This window comes from Bos javanicus, chromosome 2, assembly GCF_032452875.1.
Source record: "Bos javanicus breed banteng chromosome 2, ARS-OSU_banteng_1.0, whole genome shotgun sequence".
Classification (NCBI taxonomy): domain Eukaryota; kingdom Metazoa; phylum Chordata; class Mammalia; order Artiodactyla; family Bovidae; genus Bos; species Bos javanicus.
The window spans coordinates 91,493,639-91,519,433 of NC_083869.1; the positions used below are offsets into that span (position 1 = coordinate 91,493,639).

The 25,795-nt window shown below is 37.4% G+C and overlaps 1 protein-coding gene across 6 annotated transcripts in view; it reads left to right on the top strand.

Annotated features, from left to right (window-relative positions):
- NBEAL1 (neurobeachin like 1) overlaps positions 1-25,795 on the top strand; it is a 164,009-nt gene that overhangs the window by 87,166 nt on the left and 51,048 nt on the right. For all 6 annotated transcript variants that reach the window (XM_061382133.1, XM_061382104.1, XM_061382147.1 and 3 more), the window contains 9 exons: positions 1,563-2,138; positions 2,476-2,651; positions 3,482-3,635; positions 3,925-4,053; positions 10,242-10,547; positions 10,644-10,793; positions 15,226-15,383; positions 17,519-17,643; positions 21,317-21,443. In XM_061382133.1, the coding sequence (XP_061238117.1) occupies positions 1,563-2,138; positions 2,476-2,651; positions 3,482-3,635; positions 3,925-4,053; positions 10,242-10,547; positions 10,644-10,793; positions 15,226-15,383; positions 17,519-17,643; positions 21,317-21,443 (1,901 nt within the window). The remainder of the gene's footprint in view (positions 1-1,562; positions 2,139-2,475; positions 2,652-3,481; positions 3,636-3,924; positions 4,054-10,241; positions 10,548-10,643; positions 10,794-15,225; positions 15,384-17,518; positions 17,644-21,316; positions 21,444-25,795) is intronic.

Sequence of the window (25,795 nt, forward strand, 5' to 3'; positions counted from 1 at the left end):
TGATTTACAATGTTGTATTTCTGCTATACAGCAAAGTGAATCAGTTATACATATATCCACTTTTAAATATTCTTTTCCCATATAGATCATTACAGAGTACTAAGTAGAGTTCTTTATGCTCTATGGTTGGGCTTTGCTCTTCCCCAGTACCCTTCCTATTCTCTACCAGAAGGCAGTGTGGTGTAGTGGGGAGCACTTGGGTTCTGGGGCCAGACCACTTTTAACAGCATTTCTGATACAGTGTTTGAAATTTTTTTTTTATCCAAAAAATATGAAGTCATTTGGGATTCTAGAGATCATACACATTGTCAAGTCAATATCTACTCTTTAATTTCAGTTTCTTATTCTAGCTAAATAGCAGCATCCATCTCATTGGAAATAGTTTTCTGGAATTAAAGTTCAGTTTTTGTTTGTTTGCACCATATAGTTAATGAAAAAAAAATGTTTTTGCAAAAGCAACCCATTAACTTTGCTTTGGGGGGGAAATGATATGGGACATTATTCTTTGTGTACTTACGGTCTTTCAAAGTTTCTTGTGTGTTCTAATGATTCCCCAAACCCTAGTGTTAGAACCGGAGAAGGCAATGGCACCCCACTCCAGTACTCTTGCCTGGAAAATCCCATGGACAGAGGAGCCTGGTAGGCTGCAGTGCATGAGGTCGCTAAAAGTCGGACACGACTGAGTGACTTCACTTTCACTTTTCACTTTCATGCCTTGGAGAAGGAAATGGCAACCCACTCCAGTGTTCTTGCCTGGAGAATCCCAGGGACAGAGGAGCCTGGTAGGAGGCCGTCTCTGGGGTTGCACAGAGTCGGACACGACTGAAGTGACAGCAGCAGCAGCAGCAGTGTCAGAACTGTGCGCGGTACATAGTTGTTGTTCATTTCTAAGTCATGTCTGACTCTCTGTGACTCTGTGGACTGCAGCACGCCAGGCTTCCCTGTCCTTCACCGTCTCCCGGAGCTTGCTCAAACTCATGTCCACTGAGTCGGTGATGCCATCCAACCATCTCATCCTCTGTTGTCACCTTCTCCTCCTGCCTTCAATCTTTCCCAGCATCAGGGTCTTTTCCAGTGAGTCAGCTCTTGGCAGTAGGTAGCCAAAGTCTCGGAACTATCCAGTACTTTGGCACATAGTTGATGTTCAGTATTTGCTAAACAAATATAGTAGGCTCATGGAGAGTATTTAGTTGAGAGGATATAACTTTATTACATTTTATATATGCCTTAAATCAGTTTATATTTTTTCTCTGACCAAATTAAGTTAGTAACATGAGTATGTTGGTATGTGCAGGATTATTTTATCTTTTTTCTTTTTTATCTTTCAGCAAATATTTGAATATATCCCTACTCTAGATATACAATGACTCATACTCAGATTAGTTGCGAACGCAGTGTCTGCCCTCCAAATAGTCTGTAATCTAGTTAAGAACATAATCTGTTGAAAATGTATCCTCCAAAGTTTTTATTAAATTACTTTGTCATGAAATAACTGAAACTGTTTCTGATGTAAAGTACCATTTACCTTTTGACAAATTTTTGCATTCTTAATCTCTTTGCAGATGCTACAGATTTTGCAGTCCCAGCCAGATGCAGCACATCAGATATCTCAACAAGTGGGCTGGCAAGACACCTTAGTTAAGCTTTTTTTAAAAGCAAATTTTGAAAATGGAAATACTCTTCATAAGCACAATAGGGCTATTATAGTGAAAGACAATGATAAAAATATATCAGTGGAAGATATGAAGAGGAACTTTGACGAAAAGACAGATGAAGAAAAAATTGCCTCTTTTGCCTCAGCTCATGTGTCTTCAGATGAGTGGAGTTTGGAGGATAGACATTCTCTAGACTCAAACATGCCATTATTTCAAGAAGATAGCTCGATGGGAGAATTATCTTTCAAATCAGAGAATCAAGAAGAATTCTGGCATAATAACCCTTCACCTCTGAGTTTAGATCTCAGTGGAATTGATTCATGTGAACTGAGTGATGGTGGAAGTCAAATGCCAGACAGCCTGCCTAGCACTCCTTCCCCAGTAGAGTCCATGAAGCCATTTCCTGTACAGCCTGACAAAGAAAGCAGCGTCACAAATGATGTGGGTTTTAGTGATGACTTCTCTTTACTTGAAAACAAAGAGGTAAGATGCCTTATTTGTCCAAATGTGTTTTTATTTTTATATGTCTAACCGCAGAAATGTGTAATTGTTAATAGCTTCATATATTATTCATGTTCCAAGTCTCATGATTGAAGGTATTAGACACCTAGAAGTCCCACAGTGGTGAGTGTCTTGAGAGCAAAGCCAGTGTCTTATTTCTCTTTACATCTCTGGGGCCTTCCTAGTAAAGTTCTAGGTTCATCCAGACACCTTAAAAATATGTTAAATGATTATAATCTATAAACCTGATAGTTCTGTTTATGTGTTTTTAACAACCCTTCCCTCCAATAATTTAATATTATATTTATCTTTTTTATAGAGATGTGAGGAGGAGCTTATTCAGTTACTGACCAATATTTTGAGCTGTATAATGTGTAAGGGACTAGAAAAGTCTGATGATGATACTTGGATTGAACGGGGACAAGTGTTTTCAGCACTAACTAAACCAGGAATATCCAGTGAGCTACTTCGACCATCAGATGAAATAAAACTAGTGTAAGCATTCCGTTAGTGATATCCCCTCTGCTTTTGAAAGTGGGCAGGAATCTAAAATATTTGTTATTGAACATTTATTCCGTATTCACTGGGTAGGGAGAGAGAAAAGGGGAAGCTTTGTGCTCAGCCCTTTTCCTGTCTGTTGCCATTCTAGTGGGATCTAGAGAGAAATACAAAGCAAACTCCAATGTGAAGAGATTTAAATCTTACATTAATTTGGTTTGAGGTGATTATACACTCATTGTTTCAGTTGTTTCCTGTAGTGTCTAAGGACTTGGTGCTTGGTGTTCTATAGTCTAGCCCAGGTTTGAGTGCTTCCATGCTAAAGGAAGGGAGTAGTGTTTCCATGAAAATTACTCCTCTAAAGCTTTGAGTTCCAGGCATATGGTAGGACACTGTAACAGCAGCATACTGCAACAGAATTACTTCCTTGTTTTTGCACAGAGCTAGATTCTGTGTAAGGCATAAGGCTTTCTTCCCTAACATTTCCAAATTCAGCTTTAAAAGAAATTTTTAAATATCTCATGGCCAGAATGTCAATTATTTTCATAGCTTTTTTTTTTTTTAAAGGTCAAGTAAAACCGGTAACTTTTACTCTGCCTTTTAGTATTAGGTTATATTTAAGATAGATACTCCAGAGATGAAAAAGTGGTTTCATTGTTACTAAAATCCATCCACAATGTCTTATGATACCTGCCAGTGAGAGTTTATCTTTGGAAATACACTCCTGTTAATAAATAGCTGGCTTTGCTGTTGCTGTTTTCTTTTCAATTTTTAATGACCTGTTATTTTTATAAGTATAAAGTGGTTTTACTTTGCTTTATACCTAGTTTGCTACAGAAGATGTTAGAATGGGCCGTCACAGAAAACAGAGAAGCAAAAATGAATCCAGTAACTGCTGAAAATGCTTTCCGACTCACACTGATCATACAGGACTTCCTGCAATCAGAGGGACTAGTCAATTCGAACATGTGGACTGAGAAGGTGCGTAACATCTCTTTGAAATCATTTTTTTTTGGTAGTGAGAGACTTTATTCAAAGAAAGAAATTTTATATCCTCACTCAGCATTAATATTTAATCAGATGCAATAAACAATGGATAAACATAGTTACAGATTTTAACTATTGCTAGGATAATTCTTTTGTTTTTTACCAGCTGAATATTGAATCAGCCTTGAAATATTTATGATTTGTATTACTTTTGGGGGAAGCTCATCATAGATAGATTTAAAAATGGGAATATTTTTATTTCTCAATTTTTCCTTTGTGTTAGCTTTTAGAGGATTTGATGCTGCTCTTCGACAGTCTGTCAGTTTGGTATTCTGAAAGTCCAGTAGGGGTGAAACTCTCTCAGATTCAAATCCAATTGCTGCTTGGCTTCATTGGAAAGGGTAATTTGCAGGTTTGTCGCTTCTTTTACATTATTTTATATACTTACATGCAACATATGAATTTGTATAATAACTTAATGGCAATTATGTTTTCAGCACTTTAACTTTTTAGTTTCAAAAATACCGTGATTTAACTCTGCTTTCCATTTTGTAGGATTAGAAACAAGCTTGAGAGGCAGCTGGTCAGTTATTTTTTCTCTGATGTTTGTGACTCTGTATAATTTATGGTTTTCTTTTAGAGCATTAATACATAGCTTATATTAGAGGGCGTTACTCACATCATCTGTATTTAGGTAGATTTAAATACAGTATAGCCTGCATAGACTTTTTGTACATATGCAGTTTAGAGCTTGCATTTTTTTTGTTTGTTTTGATTTGTTTTGTTTTGTTTTTCTTTTTTTTTATTGAAGGATAATTGGTTTACAGAATTTTGTTGTTTTCTGTCAACCCTCAACATGAATCAGCCATAGGTATACATATATCCCCTCCCTTTTGAATCTCCGTCCCATCTCCCTCCCTATCCCACCCGTCTAGGTTGATACAGAGCCCCTGTTTGAATTTCCTGAACCATACAGTAAATTCCCGTTGGCTATCTATTTTACATACGGTAATGTAAATTTCCGTGTTACTCTTTCCATACATCTCACCCTCTCCTCCCCTCTCCCCATGTCCATAAGTCTATTCTCTATATCTGTTTCTCCACTGTTGCCCTGTAAATAAATTTTTCTGGACCGTTTTTTGAGATTGTGTATATGTGGGTTAGAATATGATATTTATCTTTCTCTTTCTGACTTACTTCACTCTGTGTAATAGGTTCTAGGTTCATCCACCTCATCAGAACCGACTCAAATGCATTCCTTTTTATGGCTGAATATTCCGTTGTGCATATATACCACAGCTTCTTTATCCATTCATTTGTCAATGGACATCTACGTTGCTTCCATATTCTGGCTATTTCAATTGTGTCTTTTTCAATTAGGGCTTGCATTTTTGAGAAAATTATTTTTTAAATTGCTCCTGTCAAAATCTTTTTCTATACTAACACACGACTTCAGTTTTACATTTTTTCATTTTTTTCATTTATTAAGCACTTAGTGAAGACTAAGTGTTAGCTTTGTGCTACGTTTCTGTAATGAAGGTAAGTCAAAGATGGACACACAGAATATTTATTGTTTCTGTTTTAAATTAAAATGTTAAAGGTTAGAGAAGTTCCATGCAGATTTTAGTCTGTCATCTTTCCGTTTACTTGGCTGTTTGTGATTACCTGGGTTGAATTAGTCATGACATGTGTTCCATGGCTATTTCAGTTCAGTTCAGTACATTCACTTAGCTGTGTCCAGCTCTTTGTGACCCCATGAACTGCCTGCAGCACACCAGGCTTTCCTGTCCATCACCAACTCCTGGAGCTTGCTCAAACTCATGTCCATCAAATTGGTGATGCCATCCAATCATCTCATCCTCTGTTGTCCCCTTCTCCTCCTGCCCTCAATCTTGCCCAGCATCAGGGTTTTTTCCAGTGAGTCACTTCTTCATATCAGGTGGCCAAAGGATTGGAGTTTCCGCTTCAGCATCAGTCCTTCCAGTGAACATTCAGGACTGATTTCACTGGATGGACTGGTTGAATCTCCTTGCTGTCCAAGGGACTCTCAAGAATCTTCTCCAACACCACAGTTCAAAAGCATCAATTCTTCAGCACTCAGCTTTCTTCACAGTCCAGCTCTCACATCCATACATGACCACTGAAAAACCATAGCCTTGACAAGATGGACCTTTGTGGGCAAAGTAATGTCTCTGCTTTTCAATATGCTATCTAGGTTGGTCAAAACTTTCCTTCCAAGGAGTAAGCATCTTTTAATTTCATGGCTGCAGTCACCATCTGCAGTGATTTTGGAGCCCAAAAAATAAAGTCTGACACTGTTTCCACTGTTTCCCCATCTATTTCCCATGAAGTGATGGGACCAGATGCCATGATCTTCGTTTTCTGAATGTTGAGCTTTTAAGCCAACTTTTTCACTCTCCACTTTCACTTTCATCAAGAGGCTTTTTAGTTCCTTTTCACTTTCTGCCATAAGGGTGGTGTCATCTGCATATCTGAGCTTATTGATATTTCTCCTGGCAATCTTGATTCCAGCTTGTGCTATCGCTAGTTTGTTTCCTCCTGCCGCATAAGAGAGATAAAAACGTTGTGACACTTGCAGGCTATTTCTTCCGTTTGGAGACCCCTGTCCTTCCTGCCTGTTACCCTCTCAGTTTCAGTGTCTGCCCTCTGATGCCCTCTTGCAACACCTACTGTCTTACCTGGGTTTCTCTTACCTTGGACGTGGGTTATCTCTTCACGGCTGCTCCAGCAAAGCACAGCCGCTGCCCTTACCTTGGACGAGGGGTATCTCCTCACGGCCGCCCCTGCTGACCTTGAACGTGGAGTAGCTCCTCTCAGCCCTCCTGCGCCCGTGCAGCCACCACTCCTTGGACGTGGGGTTGCTCCTCTCGGCTTCTGCCCCTGACCTTGGGCGTGGGTAAGCTCCTCTCCGCCACTCCTGCGCCGTCGCAGCCTGGCGCTCTCGGCTGCTGCCCCTGACCTCGGAAATGAGCCTGCTGGCTGTTAAAGCCCTTGGAGCCAGCATACTGGGTAGCTAGTTGTTTTAGATGTTAGGACTCTGTTTTTTCCCAGTGGTAATCACCCTCAGTGTTTTTCTCCTTGGTGAGATATCCAAGGAGAAATAACATGTGTGTTATAATATGTTCACCATTAAATATCCATTGCCTGTCCCATAGTAGGACTCTGTGGGAGTCATATTAAATAAATACCTATTAAAGAAATGAAGAGTTGTAGCACCTACAGCTTAGACTTGATTCTATCAACCAGTGGTTAGTGATCTAGAACATTTCTCTCTAGCTGCTTGTTTAATTTCACTCTCTCAGGCTAAAAGCTGATTTCCCTGAAATCAGGTCATGTATGTTAAAAGATTGGGAAAGGAACCCCTTCCCTCATAGGGGTTTAAGCAGAATTGCCTGCAAAATGAACCTGGCCAGCAAATTTATTTGGCTCATTTATATTATTTAGTTCCCAGCATTTAATTATCAGGAGATTTCACATAAATGCCAAAATTTCCCAGCATGTCTTTAAAGCAGGACCAAGTAGCTGTTCATTTCTTTAGATGCTGCATATGGTCACCATTTTGTCTGGGTTTCTTCTCCCTCAGTGGTCTTAGCTCATCTAATGGTTCTCTTCACTAGCTGCACGTGAAGTCACCTAGAGGAGCTTTCTAAAAATTCCTTTGTGTGCTTTGTGTGGGGCGCCACTCAGTAATTAAGCAAGGAACTAGGGCATTGGTGTTTCTGTCATTTCTCAGGTAACCATAATATAGTACTCTTTATAATGTGAGGGCAGGGGGACCATATCTATGTGTGTGGGGGGTTGGGCAGTGGTATGTAAATCATTGTATTCACTAAAAGTGTCTTTATACTTTTTTTTTTTTTAAACTTTACAATATTGTATTAGTTTTGCCAAATATCGAAATGAATCCGCCACAGGTATACCTGTGTTCCCCATCCTGAACCCTCCTCCCTCCTCCCTCCCCATACCCTCCCTCTGGGTCGTCCCAGTGCACCAGCCCCAAGCATCCAGTATCGTGCATCGAACCTGGACTGGCAACTCGTTTCATACATGATATTATACATGTTTCAATGCCATTCTCCCAAATCTCCCCACTTTCTCCCTCTCCCACAGAGTCCACTTTAAATAAACATATAAACTTATAGTTATGTAATACTGTGACACTAGTTAAAAGTAGAGCACTGAATATTGAACTTTTTATGTAAACAGTGTTTTTAAAAACATGTAGCAAATAAGTCTAGAATATTAGCATTGGTGTTTCCTGGAAAATGAGATTTTATGACCTTTTGTCTCACATTTGTTGCCTTCTATCGGGTTTACGCTGCTTTAGTCAGATTCAAAGAGTAAAGTGAAGGGGTTTAGGGGAAACCTGAGGAGGGTGGAGATGCTTCACAAGTAGAAGCTTAAGTTAAAAGTAGAAAAGTTAAAATTTGAACCATCTTAGAGGTTATTTCCTCAAATGCTGTTTGCTTCTATAAGTCTTCTTTTATGGGAAGACTGCTTGAGATCCCTTATTGTTGCCTTGGCTTTCGAAGACCTGTGCATACAACTCAGATGAGTTTTTGGCACGCTTAATTCTTGAAGTCATGTTGGTTTCTAATACTTCCTTTTTTTCCCTCTTGCTTTTCTTTATTTTGAAAGTATTTTGATCCAAGATTGGGATATAGGTAAAGGGAAAAGGAGGCGCCTTTTTTTTTTTTTTTATCATTTGTCTTGTTATGGTTTTAAGACCTATATCTTTCTCTAGTCTCAATGAAAGGAGGCCCCTTTGTGACCTAATTTACCTTTTTGCAATGAAGTTTGAGGCCAGAGCTTAAGAGTAATATAGAGTATTACTTTGTGTGAGTTTGTGCCCTAAATGTGTATTTACCTTGGGGACTTTTCTTCCCAGGTGGCTCATTGGTAAAGAATCTGGCTACCAATGTAGCAGATCCAAGAGTGTGAGATTTGATCCCTGGGTTGGGAAGATCTTATGGAGAAGGAAATGGCAACCCACTCCAATATCCTTGCCTGGAGAATCCCATGAAGAGAGGAGTCTGGTGGGCTACGGTCCATGGGGTTGCAAAGAGGTGGACACAGCTTAGCGACTGAGCATGCATGCATGTGTCCTAAATGTGTATTTTCTTTGGGACCTTAACTTGGTATCCTATGTACTGTTCTTTATCTGTAAGAATGCTTGTAATTCCAAATAACAGAAATGTCAATACAAGATGAAGATTCATGTAGTTGAAAATTCCATTGTTAAGATGAGTTCAAGGCATGATTCAGTCAAGGCTCCGGTTGCATTTTTTTGCTGTTCTTGTAGCATTGCTTTCCATCCTGTGCCAGCTTGTCTTAAACTGGCTGCCGTTACCATCACAGAACGGCTGCCAGCAGAAGCTAAGGCTGCATGCTTGCTTGTCTATATTCAGAGAAAGAGAGTGGTTCTTCCTATAGTCCTAGTTGGTAGACATTTCTTCATGGATCTCTTGTGAATACAGACAGTGGATGCCTTTGTGATAAACTGTCTTTTTGACGATGCATGTATAGTAAACAGCTTGAGAAGACAGAGATCATATCTCCCTCCAGACTAAAAGGCAGGTCTTTTTTACTGTCCAGTGTGATAAAGATAGTATCTCCCTCCACGGCAATGTTCAGGCACCTTTACTACCCAGGGTAGAAGATTTGGATTCCCTTTGCTTGGGGCTCCTCTCTTATAATGCACCTGTTGCGTGTGCAGGCATCATCTCCTAATCATTTCTCACCATGGAATTAGTTTGGGAAACAGGGCAAATCCTGATATTCTGCTGCTGCTGCTGCTAAGTTGTATCAGTCATGTCCGACTCTGTGCAACCCCATAGATGGCAGCCCATCAGGCTCCTCTATCCCAGGGATTCTCCAGGCAAGAACACTGGAGTGGGTCGTCATTTCCTTCTCCAGTGCATGAAAGTGAAAAGTGAAAATGAAGTCGCTCAGTTGTGTCCTACTCTTCACGACCCCATGGACTGTAGCCTACCAGGCTCCTCCGTCCATGGGATTCTCCAGGCAAGAGTACTGGAGTGGGATGCCATTGCCTTCTCTGCCTGATATTCTGGTTATTGCTAATGCTGTAGATCATTGTTTCTGTTCCAGGAGTCTCATTCTTCTGCCTGCGTCTGTGAAACTGTGGTAAACTAACTTGTTAGCTTGAAGGTGAGGTAGTATCCAAGTCCTTTCACCGTTCTTTACAGTTACTGTATAAAAGTTCTGTCATTGCACTAATAAAGCTATACCTGACCTGAATGAATCTTTGTGACAAATAAAATGACATGAGTTGACTGAGAGATGAGTTACCTGAATCAGTCACTGTAGCAAGGGGTTGGATATTCTGTTTGGCTTATATCTTTTAGGGCCTAAGTTGGAACTAGAGATGGAATCATCCCCCACTTCTTACAAACTATAAGAAGGAGTAGAGTGGATGTTGGGGTGATTAATTGTCAACTTTTAACTTTTCTGTGTATTCCATGGGTTACTTTTATAATTTATTTTAAAAAACAACTTCAAGAAGAGCCAAAGAACTTTGCTATCACTAAATATCTGCTTTATTTTACTGTTTTCCTCCAGGTTTGTGCAATGGCATCTGCTAAACTAAACACCCTTCTTCAGACCAAAGTGATTGAAAATCAGGATGAAGCATGTTACATTTTAGGGAAGCTGGAACATGTTCTAAGTCAGTCAATCAAGGAACAGACTGAAATATATTCATTTCTGATTCCCCTTGTCCGTACCCTAGTTTCTAAAATTTATGAACTTCTCTTCATGAACTTGCATCTGCCTTCTTTACCTTTGACTAATGGTAGCGCTTCATTTTTTGAAGATTTTCAAGAATATTGCAGTTCAAATGAATGGCAAGTTTACATTGAAAAATATGTAAGTTTTCTCTTTATTGAGTGAGGTTTTTGTCTACTAAAGTATCATTTTTATGGAAGCATATAGTAAATTTTGTGTATATATATTTTTTATAAGATTGTACCTTATATGAAGAAATATGAAACCCATACGTTTTATGATAGTCATGAGAGCATGGCACTTTATTGGAAGGATTGTTATGAAGCCTTAATGGTGAATATGCATAAGCGAGACCGGGACGGGGGAGAAAGCAAGCTCAAGTTTCAGGTAAAAATTATTAGATGTTTTAATATTTGTTTTTTTATGTTGATTTCAAGCAGTTAATGTTCAAATGAGAGTGATAACAAGCCTGAACTTTGAAAACAAACAGTATTTCTTACTGTTTGTGAGAAAATTATTTCAGAATTAGAAGAAAAAAACTGAAAAGTAGCAATTTAAAAATTAATATCAAAATGTTCTAAGCACAGTGATTATGTAAAATGTCTATTAAGCTGATAAGGTATCTCTAAGGAGGCTGAGTATATACCAGTGCTTAGAGGGTAATTTATAACACAAAGTACTTATACTAAAAAAGGAGAAAGACCTCAAATTAATAGGTTCATTCCATCCTAAGAAACTTGAAAAAGTAAGGTAATCTACTGTTATTTTTTTTTCGCCTGTGCTGCACCTCTTGTAGGATCTCAGTTGCCCCACCAGGGACTTAATCCCCGCCATCACAGTGAAAGCACCGAGTCCTAACCCGTGGACCACCAAGGAATTCCCTACATTAGTTTTTAAATAAGAAATTATTAAAGAGCATAAAGTAATGAAAATGAAATCAGAAAAGCAATAGAGAAAGCCAATGAAACCAAAATCTGCTTCTTTAAAATATCAGTAAAATTGATAGACTTGTAGCCAAATTGAGGGGGGAAAAAAGGGGGAAACAGTACTCCTACCAGAAATTAATCACCACTGACCTCACCGACATCAACATGCTAATTGGATTATTGCAGCCAATCTGTGCGCATAAATAAGATGCTTTAAATGTAATTGATCAGTTTTTTCACAAATACAGATTTCCAAAAATAATTCAATAATAAGTAGATAACCTGGATAGTCCTCTATCTCTTAAAGAAATTGAATTTATAGTTAAATAGCTTCCCTTGTGGCTCATCTGGTAAAGAATCCGCCAGCAATGCAGGAGACCTGGGTTTGATCCCTGGGTTGGGAAGATCCCCTGGAGAAGGGAATGGCTATCCACTCCAGTATTCTGGCCTGGAGAATTCCATGGTCTGTATAGTCCATGAAGTCGCAAAGAGCTGGACACGACTGAGCAACTTTCACTTCACTTCATCTTCCAAAACAGAAAACTCTAGACCCAGATGGTTTCACTGGCAAATTTTACCAAATATTTAATAGAGAAATTAGACCAGTTCTTCAGAGTCTGTTTAGAAAATAGAAAAGTGGCATAACTTCCCACCTCATTATATAACGGCAATATTACTCTCACATTGAAACCATACAAAAACAGTATAAGACAATGGAAGACAGTATCCCTTTTGAAACATAGATATAAACCAAATCTAGCAATGTATAATAAAATAACATCACGACTGGGATAGTTTATCTTATAAATGCAAGGCTGATTTCGACATTTGATAATCATTTGATAATCAGTCATATTAATAAACTTATCAAAAAAAGGCACATGATCATATCCGTAGATGCAACATTTGGCAGAATTCATCATCCATTTATGATCAGGTTTTAGCAAACTAGGAATAGAAGGGAAGACCCAAATCTCTACAAAAATCCTACAACTAGCTTCATATTTAATGATGAAGAACTGAGTGTTTTGCCCATTAAGGGTGAAATGTTCACTTCCATGCTTCTTTGTATTGTACTGTGAGAAGTAGCAAATTCAGTAAGAATAGAAAAAGAAATAAAAGACATATTGGGAAAGAAGAAATAAAACTATTTACGGATCGCATGATTGTCTGTGATCAATATACAAAATTTAATCATATTTCTATACAGTAGCAATGAGCAATTGGAAACTGAAATTTTAAAAAAAATACTATTTACAGTAAGACTAAAAAGAATAAGGTAGTTAGATACCAGTCTAACAAAATATGTACAGAATATATATGCTAAAAACTGAAAAACACAGATGAAACAAAGAAGATCAAATAAAAATAAAGCTTTATTTCATAACTTAAGCATAAAAAGAAACATGTTTAATCCACTACTACTAACATTTTGCTGTGTTATCTTTCCTGTGTTTTTATGTATATATTTGGTTTAAGTGAAATGATAGTTTCATTTGCTACTACTTTAACTTAAAATGTGTCATGAGTATTTTCCCATGCCATTAAATGGCTAATATTCTGTAATGTTATATATTAGAAAATTTAAACTTATTTCCTGGTTTTAGAAATTTCCTAATTTACGAATTTTTTCTTTATTATGGCTATTACTGATCATCTCTCTAGTCATATTTTTGTGTTTATCCAGAATGACTTCCCTAGAATAAGTGGAATTACTGGTGCGTAGCAATTATGATTAGAGAAGGCAATGGCACCCCACTCCAGTACTCTTGCCTGGGAAATCCCATGGACGGAGGAGTCTAGTAGGCTGTAGTCCATGAGGTCGCTAGGAGTCAGGCACGACTGAGCAACTTCACTTTCCCTTTTCACTTTCATGCATTGGAGAAGGAAATGGCAACCCACTCCAGTATTCTTGCCTGGAGAATCCCAGGGACAGAGGAGCTTAGTGGGCTTCCGTCTATGGGGTCGCACAGAGTCAGACACGACTGAAGCGACTTAGCAGCAGTAGCAGCAGCAGCAATTATGATAATAATTATTATTATATTTCCCTCATAGAAGTTCTACCAGTTATTATTCCAACCATTCTTTTCTCTGTAATTTCACCCTTTGCTTCTAGAAAAACCTAATTTATGTGCCCAAATATCCTCATGTGCTCAAATTGCAAAGCTGTGAAACTGATGTTTAATTATCATGGAATTCTCATGACTTCTTCAGTTGTCACAGCAATGATCTGTTTTAAATATTTGGTAACACTGTATCCCAAATCATTGATATCCTATAAATCTAGCAGTAATTACAGTAATAATTATAATAATAAGTAATTTATTGAAAGCTTGCTACTTTTCTTCTGCTGCTGCTGCTGCTGCTAAGTCGCTTCAGTCGTGTCCAACTCTGCCACCCCGTAGACAGCAGCCCACCAGGCTCCCCTGTCCCTGGGATTCTCAAGGCAAGAACACTGGAGTAGGTTGCCATTTCCTTCTCCAATGCATGAAAGTGGAAAGTGAAGTCACTCAGTCGTGTCCGACTCTTCGAAACCCCATGGACTGCAGCCTATCAGGCTCCTCCATCCATGGGATTTTCCAGGCAAGAGTACTGGAGTGGGGTGCCATTGCCTTCTCCGTGCTACTTTTCTAGCACTATATTAAACACATGACAATTATTGTCAACCTCAACTTACAGGCAATGATACTGAGCCTCAGAGAATTAAGTAGGTAAGATTTGTACTGAGGTCTAGCTCCAAAGCTTGTATTCTCAACCATACAGTACAGTATTATCTCTTTAAAAGATGCTGGTAGGGACTTCCTTGATGGTCCAGTGGTTTAGGCTCTGTGCTTCCATTGCACAGGCTCAGGCTTGATCCCACATGGAAACTAAAATACCCCAAGTTGCATAGCATTAACCAAAAAAAATAAATAAAAGATGTCTTTTAAATCCATGTCTTTACCATTCGTTTTAATGTAATTCACTGTTGATTTGTTTGAAACAAGTTGAATAGTGTTTTAGTTCCTAATATTTCTTAATCAATGTCAGTGTGAGGTAGGTAAACCAGGCTTCCATGCTCAGTCGGTCAGTTGTGTCTGACTCTTTTCAACCAACCCCATGGACTGCCAGGCTCCTCTGTCCATAGCATTTTCCAGGCAAGAATACCGGAATGGGTTGCTATTTCTTCCTCCAGGAGATCTTCCGCACCCAGGGATCAAACCCATGTCTCCTGTATTGGCAGGCAGATTCTTTACCACTCTGCCACCTGGGAAGTCCTAAACCAGGCTTACCTCTTGTCTTCCTGAAAACTTTAGAATTTTAATTTCCGGGTTTAGAGTTATATCTTGGTAGAATTTATTACCAGAATCTTATTTTATCCTGAAAACTGGAATAGGTATGTGAATTCATTTGCTAGAGAGGATGCTATTCTAAGAGAAGCATTCCTGAATGATGGAATTTTTCATTGTGAGAGATTTACTCCTATAGGTGTCTTTTGTCTTCAGCACTGCCTCTCAGGCCATCAGTGTGGAATGTGGTCCTCTTACTTTATTTGACTTGAGTCAGATTCCAGATGCCTTATAAATCAAAAGATCCCCAAAGAAAATCATTTTACTTGATGGGATACAGTTAATAATTCTAAGTCTTAAATAATCTGATTTTGAGACACTTTACAGTTTTGAAGTTCTTCACATATTTATTCTTGACTTGTTATTTTCTTATATTGAAAAAACAAGTATTATACCTAGTCATATTAATGATTCTAATGGAATAAGAAAATCATGTTGGTTGCCAGCTTCTTTCTTTTCATTTTATGATTTTATTGAGTCAGATTTCTAAAATTATGACATTCAAATTTAAACATGCCTCTCAATACATGATTTGGTGCTCTTATTTATTGCTCTTTCTTTCAGGAGTTTTTTGTGGAGCCATTTAATCGAAAAGTACGCCAGGAGAACTTGAGGTATAATAACATGCTGAAACAACTTAGCAGTCAGCAGTTAGCCACTCTGAGACGCTGGAAGGCAGTGAAGCTTTATCTTACATGTGAAAGGGGACCTTGGGCAAAAAGGTAGGATTAGCTGTCATTCATTAAATGCCCTCTTCTTTACAACTCTGATCTAGAATTTCATGAACTCTCCAATGACCTCTCCAATCCAATTTTTACAAGATTGCTTTTAATTAATTTGCTTGTCTTTTATGAATTATAGGTTTGGTAAGTGTAGAGCTTTGTGTTTATATGTTTTTCACTTGGAGTTGTTTCCTTTACTGTTACCCTTTAGTGTAGAATTTGTTTTGAATCCGTTTACTTCTGTCTTCCTGACACTACCTCTTTGAGCTAGGGTTAGTGATGCTGTGTGTTTAAATATTTTACTATTTCTTTACTTGATCAGTCATTTTTGTTTTGCTGAATTATATTACATACACATATTTTTAACAGCCCTTTTTTATTCTAGTAAAATACACAATATAAAATTTTCTCTTTTAACTGCTTTAAAATGTGTAATTTAGTGACAGTAAGTACATTTCTAATGTTGTGTAATCAGCTTGAGATGAGAGCACTGTCCAGCTTGAGAACCTTTTTATCACCTGAAAAAGAAACCCTGGAACCAGTAATAGTCACTGCCTGTTAACTCTTCCCCTGATCCCTGGTAACTGCTTGTCTGCTTTCTGTCTCAATGGATTTACCTATTCTGGGTATTTCATATACGTGAAATGATACAATAGGTGGCCTTTTGTACCACTTCTTTCACTTAGCATAGTGTTTTCCTTTTGTTGTAGTATGTGTTAGTACTTCCTTTCCTTTTTATGACTGAATAATACTCCATTGTATGAAATGGATGATGGATATTTGGGTTGTTTTCTTTGTGGCTGTTGTGAATAGTGGGCTTTCCAGTTGCTCAGTGGTAAAGAATCTGCCAGGAGCCACTGGGGATACAGTTTCAATTCCTGGGTTGGGAAGATCCCCTGGAGAAGAGAATGGCAACCCACTGCAATATTCTTGCCAGGATAATCCCATGGGCCGAGAAGCCTGGCGGGCTCTAGTCTATGGGGTTGCAAAGAGTTGGACACGACTGAGCACACACATGTTGTGAATAGTATTGCTGTAAACATTTGTGACCAAGTGTATGCTTCAACTCCCGTCTCTAGTTTTTTTGGTCGTATACCTGCAGGCAGCATTGCTATGTTAATTCTGTATTTAACTTACTGAAGAATTGCATAACAGTTTTTCATAGCAGCTGCCCCATTCCTATCAGCAGTGCTTGAAGGTTCCAGATTCTCTGCAACCTTACTATGATACTTGTCTTAAAAAAATTTTTTTTTTAATTATGGTCATCAATTGGTTATACAGTGGTATTTTATGATTTTGTTGCATTTCCCTAATGACTAATGACATTGGTATCTTTTCATATATTTGTTGACCGTCTGTATATGTTCTTTAGAGAAATGTATAAGTCCTTTATTTTTTTTTCCTTTGTCTATTTTTAACTTGGATTGTTTGATTTTTTGTGGTTGAATTGTAAGAGTTCCTTTTATTTTCCCAATAATAGGCCTTTATTGCATATATTGTCTATAAATATGTAGGTTGTCTTTTCACTTTCCTGATAAGTGGTCTTTGGTGCACAAAGACTTGAAGTTTAAGTCAAGTTTATCTGTTTCTTTTGTTGCTTATGTTATTGATATCATATTTAAGAAACCATTTTCAAATCCAAAGTCATGAAGATTTACTCCTATGTTTCCCCTAAGAGCTTTAACTCATATTTAGATCTTTGATACATTTGTAATTATATTATCTTTATTTGTAGTAAAACTATTATTTTATTTTGAAAAATGTATTTTGAATAAACTCATATATAGCTAGTTAAGAAATTCCTTGTAACAGTGAAAGAGTAAAAAATATCAAGCTGTAAGTCTGAAGATTTCTGTTCAAATCTTATTTCTGATATCTGTAAACTCCATGGCATCTTAGGCAAATAATTTAGCCTATCTTAGATTCCTTAGGTATAAACTGTTGATATGCATACTAACATTGGTTTTTTTCCTCAGGATTGTTTGGGTCAAATGAGATACGAATGTGAATGCTTTTATAAAATGATGCCAAAGAAACATAAAATACATGTTACTTTTTTACTTTGTTTCAATCAGCTGACCTTTTGTAATTTTAAACTAAAATAATTTTATTTGTTTACTTATGAATATTCGTAGGCAACAAAATCCAATTCACTGGAAACTAGCTAATGTAGAAAATTATTCCCGCATGAGACTTAAATTGGTGCCAAATTATAATTTCAAAACCCACGAAGAAGCTAGCGCTTTGAGAGATAATCTAGGTGAGTTTCAATGGCTGTTTAATTATCTATTGCAGATAATGAGAGTGGTGGTAGGGGTTGGTACTTGTTTTTATTAATTGTTTGAAAATTGTTTGTTCTTGAGAGAGGGTGATGTTTTGTAATTGATATTTAAATGGCTGTCTATGTTGCCTTTGTCAAATCTTAGTCAAATCTAAAATGACTTCCAGTTTCAGTTGATTTTTGAAGGTTTTCAAAGAAAAATATAAACTCATAAAATTATACAGCAGTTGGTGTGAAATGTGTTGTCTCTGTATCCATTATGGTATAGTAAAATACGGTACTTTCACCTGAGCCTTTTGCCTTCTGAAACTGAAGCTAATCTTAAATATATTTCAAATTCTTAGCAACTCTTTAGGTCCTTCTTTTATGACGTATTCTTCTTATAGAACTCCAGACATTTTAGTATCTAGATGGGTCAATGCCTTTTTTTCTAGGAAAAAAAAAGTGTTTAAAAATATGTAGCCTAGCAGTATATCAAAACAGATTTTAAAGAGTGTCTATAATTCTTTAGGAAGCCCTTCCTTTATAAGCCCTTCCTTTATAAGCCCTTCCTTTATGAGACTTGCCTGGTGGCTCAGACGGTAAAGTGTCTGCTTGCAATGCAGGAGACCTGGATTCGACCCCTGGGTTGGGAAGATCCCCTGGAGAAGGAAATGGCAACCCACTCCAGTACTCTTGCCTGGAAAATCCCATGGACAGAGGAGCCTGGTAGTCCATGGGGTCACAAAGAGTCCGACATGACTGAGCGACTTCACTTTGACTTTCCTTTATAACCATCTGACTTGACAAATCCTTTTCTTTTTGAAGAAGGGTCTCTGAAATACCCAAAATATTAAAAGTCATGTGTATACTAAATTGTAGTTACTTTACCAAAGCTAGTCGTGCATCTTGTGTTTAATGACTAAGTTATAGATAAAATGAGTACCAATTTTTTAATCTTATTTTTTTTAATTGCTATAATAAACTGGCCCATACAGTAAGTGCCATAAAAATAAGAGAGCTATCATGCCTGCCATTTCAAATCTTACATTCTGAAATAAATGAGACTCAGTAATTTTCCTTAATGTAAAATAATGGCCTTTTCCCTGGTACAAACACTAACTTTGAGAATCTGTTATATAGGAATGGTCACTTGCATACAAGCTTGTCTTCCCTGTTTGTGTCCTGAGACTATTATACTTTTCTACCTCTTGAAATTTTATACTTGTCACTCAGAAAACATCTTTTGGTGAATGACTTCAATTTAGTAACACTTAAGGAATAGTATTCTATATTTTTCTTCATTTTTGTCAGGAAATATCACTCCAGGAAATTCCTTGTCCTTTTCTTCTCCTTCTTCATCCCTCTTAACACATGTACACAGATGTAATTTTGTTTCTTCTTCTTGGTCGCAGTTGTTTTAAGTTCAGCAAGACCAGTGTCCTTTCTCTTTCTCCATCTCTTTCTCTCTTTACTTAGTTTTCAAAATTATCCAAGGTACAATGGTGATAATAAAATTGTACAGAAGTAAGAAATCATATATTTCAAAGTGAAATTGGTAATAGTAGAAAACCAGTGGTATCAGTCTTTAAAACTTTTAAAGTTCTCTGAAGCTTACTTCAGTGTTTTACCTACTCCATATGTTTGTCTATAAGTATTTTCATCGATATTATTCTGTTTATATCAGATTATCTAGACTTGTATCTGATCAAAGTGATCAAAGCAGATTTATAAAGGAAAAATGCAACTGCACATTAGGTTAATTCAGTTTGTGTGTCAGCAAGGATACCATTTGATAAATTGAGCAGTTTTGTTGTCTTTATAATGTTTTGTTATTTAGCATGAATTGTTTTTATTTTCTAAATATGAAATGCCTATATACATAGTTAAACATATGAATTTTTTCTAGTCCTATCTATAAATTATGCATATATTTTCATTACTACTCTTATGCCACTCAGATAATTCAGAGGTAAATGTATAGTAAGGATAGCTACCATTTATTTTATGTGTAATGTGATGTATCTCCATTTCACAGTTACAGAAACATAGGTTCAGAGGGGTCATGTGGTTAATAAATGGAAGTTGAATTTAGGTTTACCACTTCACAACCCGTGTTCTTTCCATTGCACTAGCCCAGCCTTCTTACATAACGCATAGTTCATTACATTTGTGGCATATATATATATCAGAATTATCTATTCTATGTACTCCAGAAAGGAACACTTCAGAATGGCCTATGTATTATATTGCAGTCAATAATAATTTTTCACATTCTTTCTTAATATTTCTATAGTACAAATGCACAGTAAGGATAATTCTATTGAATTAATGTAGTGAGAATAACACTTACTTATTGGCATACTTTAGAAGTAAATATGGTTAAAGAGATTACTTGGCCTGTTTCTGAAACATAAATAATACCATCATTAAAAACAAATACCATTTTAAAAACATTTATTTCTTTTGTTATATGTATAATAATTTAAAAACATTGGTTAAACAGCATCAGTTCAGTTTAGTTCAGTTGCTCAGTCGTGTCCGACTCTTTGCAACCCCATGAATCGCAGCATGCCAGGCCTCCCTGTCCATCACCAACTCCCGGAGTTGACTCAGACTCACATCCATCAAGTCAGTGATGCCATCCAGCCATCTCATCTTTTGTTGTCCCCTTCTCCTCCTGCCCCCAACCCCTCCCAGCATCCGAATCTTTTCCAATGAGTCAACTCTTCGCATGAGGTGGCCAAAGTACTGGAGTTTCAGCTTTAGCATCATTACTTCCAAAGAAATCCCAGGGCTGAACTCCTTCAGAATGGACTGGCTGGATCTCCTTGCAGTCCAAGGGACTCTCAAGAGTCTTCTCCAACACCACAGTTGAAAAGCATCAATTTTTCGACCCTCAGCCTTCTTCACAGTCCAACTCTCACATTTGTACATGACCACTGGAAAAACCATAGCCTTGACTAGACGGACCTTTGTTGGCAAAGTAATGTCTCTGCTTTTGAATATGCTATCTAGGTTGGTCATAACTTTCCTTCCAAGGAGTAAGCGTCTTTTAATTTCATGGCTGCAGTCACCATCTGCAGTGATTTTGGAGCCCAGAAAAATAAAGTGTGACACTGTTTCCCCATCTATTTCCCATGAAGTGGTGGGACCAGATGCCATGAATGTTAGTTTTCTGAATGTTGAGCTTTAAGCCAACTTTTTCACTCTCTTCTTTCACTTTCATCAAGAGGCATTTTAGTTCCTCTTCACTTTCTGCCATAAGGCTGGTGTTATCTGCATATCTGAGGTTATTGAGATTTCTCCCAGCAATCTTGATTCCAGCTTGTGCTTCTTCCAGCCCAGCGTTTCTCATGATTTACGCTGCATATAAGTTAAATAAGCAGGGTGACAATATATAGTCTTGACGTACTCCTTTTCCTCTTTGGAACCAGTCTGTTGTTCCATGTCCAATTCTAACTGTTACTTCCTAACCTGCATATAGGTTTCTCAAGAGGTAGGACAGATAACTCTAAATTATATATAACAGCTTTTCTGTAGTAAATCACTTTTTTATGCTAGAAAATTTCAAGCACCTTCTTATAATCATACAATTAACAGTCAGAAATTACAGAGGGACTCTGATATGATTTTTCTACTTGTGTTTAACAGATATTTTATGTTTAAACAGGTATCCAGCACTCACAGCCTTCCAGTGATTCATTGCTTCTGGAAGTGGTGAAACAAGTAAAAGTTAGTGATATGGAGGAGGATAAATTAGATCTTCCTGAAGAGGAAATAACATCCAGAGTAAATATGTATGTATCAGTACTTGAGAGAATTTAAAATTACTTTATTCTGAGAGATAGGATTGTAAAATTGTGGAAAATAGTTGCTTGAAATTGTAATACTATACATTTCCAGAATCCAATAGTTAATACTGTATCAACTGTTAGGAGTCTATCAGTGTCAACTGAAACCATTGAAGGCTTCTTAGAACTGGGTTAATTTGGAGCTGGACCTTGAGATTAGTAAGTATTTTGAGCTGAATGATAATAAAAACATTACCAAATTTATAGATACCACTGAGGTGTTTAGATGGTAAGTACAGCACGAAATATAAGCTCTTAAGCAAAAGGAAGAAATTATTATAAAGATAAAAGCAGAACTCCATGAAAGAGAAAACCAAACAACAAAAAGAAAAAGTGAAAAAAAGCTGGTCATTAAAAATCAGATAAGTGAACAATAAACCTCTAGTTAGACTATTTAAGAAGTATTGGAGAAGGCAATGGCATCCCACTCCAGTACTCTTGCCTGGAAAATCCCATGGATGGAGGAGTCTGGTAGGCTGCAGTCCATGGGGTCGCTAAGAGTTGGACACAACTGAGCGACTTCACTTTCCCTTTTCACTTTCATGCATTGGAGAAGGAAATGGCAACCCACTCCAGTGTTCTTGCCTGGACAATCCCAGGGACGGGGGAGCTTGGTGGGCTGCCGTCTACAGGGTCGCACAGAGTCAGACACGACTGAAGTGACTTAGCAGCAGCAGGAAGTAAAGACAGCATAAATTACCAGTATCAGGAATGAAGGAGGAGAAGATGATATTAAAATGATTAATGATGATATTAAAATGATTAAAAAGAAATACATTAAAATAATTAAAAGGAAATGACAACTTTATGCCAATAAATTTGACAATTTAAATGAAATGGACAAATTCCTTGAAAAATATAACTTATGAGACCTCTACCAGAAAAAAATATATATCCTGAATAGCCTTAGATATACTTAAAATTTTTGAATTTGTAGTTTAAAAACTTCCTCTGTGCTTTGTTGCTCAGTTGTATCCAATTCTCTGACCCTGTGGACTGTAGCCCACCAGGCTCCTCTGTCTGTGGGGATTCTGTAGGCAAGAATACTGAAGTGGGTTGCCATGCCCACATCCAAGAGATCTTCCCAATCCAGGCATCAAACCCAGGTCTCCCACATTGCAGGTGGATTCTTTCCCCTCTGAACCACCAGGGAAGCCCAAAAACTTCCCCTAAGCAAATGTAAAACATTTTCATTTCTCATATCTCCTTTGTTTTATTACCATAATATTAAATCTTTATATATTTTAAGCCCAACAGCACAGCTTATGCTGTTACTGTTTCATGCACTTGTCTTAAAATTGAGAAGAAAAAACTATGTAATTATGTTTTCATTTATATTTGCCTGCATAATTACCTACCTATATACTTTATTTCTTGGTGTACATTCATATTACCATCTGGTGCATTTCCTTTAAGCCTGAAGGACTCTCTTCAGTATTTCTTATAAGGAATGTCTGTAAGCCACAAATTATCTTAGTCTTTTGTCATCTGTAGAGGTTTTTAATTTGTCTTCATTTTTGGCTGCTTTTTTAAAAACTGAGATATATTTTTTGAAAATTGAGATTCACTTAGTATAAAATTTATCATTTTAAAGTGTACAGTTCAGTGTTTTTTTAGTCTGTTCACAGAGTTGTGCAGCATCACTACTATCTAGTCCAAGAACATTTCCATCACTTCAAAAGCAGATCTTCTACTTTGCAGTTCAGTTCAGTTCAGTCGCTTAGTCATGCCTGACTCTTTGAGACCCCATGAACTGCAGCACACCAGGCCTCCCTGTCCATTACCAACTCCCAGAATCAACCCAAACACGTGTCCATCGAGTCAGTGATGCCATCCAACCATCTCATCCTCTGTCTCCCCTTCTCCTCCTACCCTCAATCTTTCCCAGCATCAGGGTCTTTTCAAAGGAGTCAGCTCTTCGCATCAGGTGGCCAAAGTACTGGAGTTTCAGCATCAGTCTTTCCAATGAATATTCAGAACTGATTTCCTTTACAACTGACTGGTTTGATCTTGCAGTCCAAGGGACTCTCAAGAGTCTTCTCCAACACCACAGTTCAAAAGCATCAATTCTTTGGCGCTCAGCTTTCTTTATAGTCTAACTCTCACATCCCTACATGACCACTAGAAAAACAATAGCCTTGACTAGATGGACCTTTGTCGGCAAAGTAATGTCTCTGCTTTAGTAATCGGTCCCAATTTTCCCTCCCTGCATCCTCTAGCAATGGCTTATTGGCTTTCTTTCAGTATGAATTTGTCTGTTTTCAACATTTCATGTATTTCATATAATATGTTGCCTTTTGGTATAAATGGCTCAGGCGGTAAAGAATTTTCCTGCAATGCAGAAGACTTGGATTCAGTCACTGGGATGGAGAGATCCCCTGGAGAAGGGAATGGCTACCCACTCCAGTATTCTTACCTGGAGAATCCCATGGACAGAGGAGCCTGGCAGGCTACAGTCCCTGAGGTCACAAAGAGTTCGACATGACTGAGCGACTAACAATTTTTACTTTTTTCCCCATAATATTTCCAGTATTTATCCAGGTCATTGCATCTAACAATATTTAATTAGTTTTTTTGGCTAAATAGTATTCCATTATATGAATATATTATTTTTGTTTATCTGTTCATCAGTTGATGGACATTTCTGTAGTCTCTAGTTTTATGATGATTATGAATAATACTGCCTTGAATATTCATGTATACATTTTTGTGTGAACTTATGTTTTTTAGTTATTTTCAGTATAAAAAAAACTTAGATTTGCTGATCATGTGCTAATTCTATGTTTAACCTTTTGAGGAATTATGAAACAGTTTTCAGAATGACTATGCCATTTTACATTTCAGCAATGTATGAAAGTTCTAATTTTCATATTAGATTCTCCAATCCATTCAAGTGTCTGTTATTCTCTCTCTTTTTTAAGTCTAAATTAATTTATTATTTTTGGCTGTATCTTTGTTGCTGCACAGGCTTTTTTCTCGTCGCATTGTGTGGGGGCTACTTTCTAGTTGTGCACAGGCTTCTCTTTGCAGTGGCTTCTTTTATTGCAGAGTGTGGGCTCTAGAGCACGAGAGCTTCAGTAGTTGTGGCACATGGGCTTAATGCTCTGCAGCATGTGGGATCTTCCTGGATCAGGAATTGAACACATATCTTCTGCATTAGCAGGCAGATTCTTTACCACTGAGCCACCTGGGAAGCCCTCTCTGTGTTTTTGTAAAATTTATTATATCATTCTAGAAGGTGGTGGGCTTCCCTGGTGGCTCAGATGGTAAAGTGTCTGCTTACAATGCAGGAGACCTGGCTTTGATCTCTGGGTCAAGAAGATCCCCTGGAGAAGGAAATGGCAACCCACTCCAGTATTCTTGCTTGGGAAATCCCATGGACAGAGGAGCATGACAGACTTTAGTCCATGGGGTCTCAAAGAGTTGGACACAACTGAGCAACTTCACTTTCAGAAGGTGGTATCTAGTGGTTTTAATTTGCAGTTCCCTAATGACTAGTGATGCTGAGCATCTTTTCATATGTTTCTTGGCCATTTATATGTCTTTTTTGGAGAAATCTTTATGAAGATCTTTTTTGCACTTTTTAATTGGGTTGTCTTTTTGTTACTGACTTGTAAGTGTTCTTTATATATTTTAGCAACAAGTCCTTTATTAAATATAGGATTTACAAAAATGTTCTTTCCATTAAATTGGGTTTTTCACTTTTTTGTTGGTATTTTTAATTTTGATGAATTTCCTTTTATCTATTTTTTCCTAAGTTTTATATTTTATCTCTTATGTTAGGTCGTTGATCCATTTTGTGTTAATTTTTTTATGTGGAATGATGTAGATATCTGTATTAATTCTTTTGCATGTGATTCTAGTTGTCTGAGCACTGTTGCTTTCTCTTTGATGGGTAGTTTTGCTGGTTATAGAATTCTCGGTTGACAATTTATGTACTGTATTGTTATGCTTTAAAGTTACTCTTCTTGTCCTTAGCTTTTATCACATTGATTTTCTGTCCATGTATGGATATCTTTGTGTTTGTCCTCCTTGGAGTTCACTGAGCTTCTTGGATGTGTAGATTAAATTCTTTGATATTTGAGAAGTTGTTACCATTATTTTTGCAAATATATCTTGGCCTTTTTCTCTATTCTCTCCTTCTGGGTCTCCCTTTGCACTTATGTTGTTTTGCATGATAGAACCCTCTGAGGTTCTTTCATTCTGCTTGATTGTTTTTCTCTTTGTATTCTTCAGATTGGACAATTTCTTTTTGATCTATCTTCAAGAGCTCTGCTTCTTTCTCCTGCAAGTTCAGA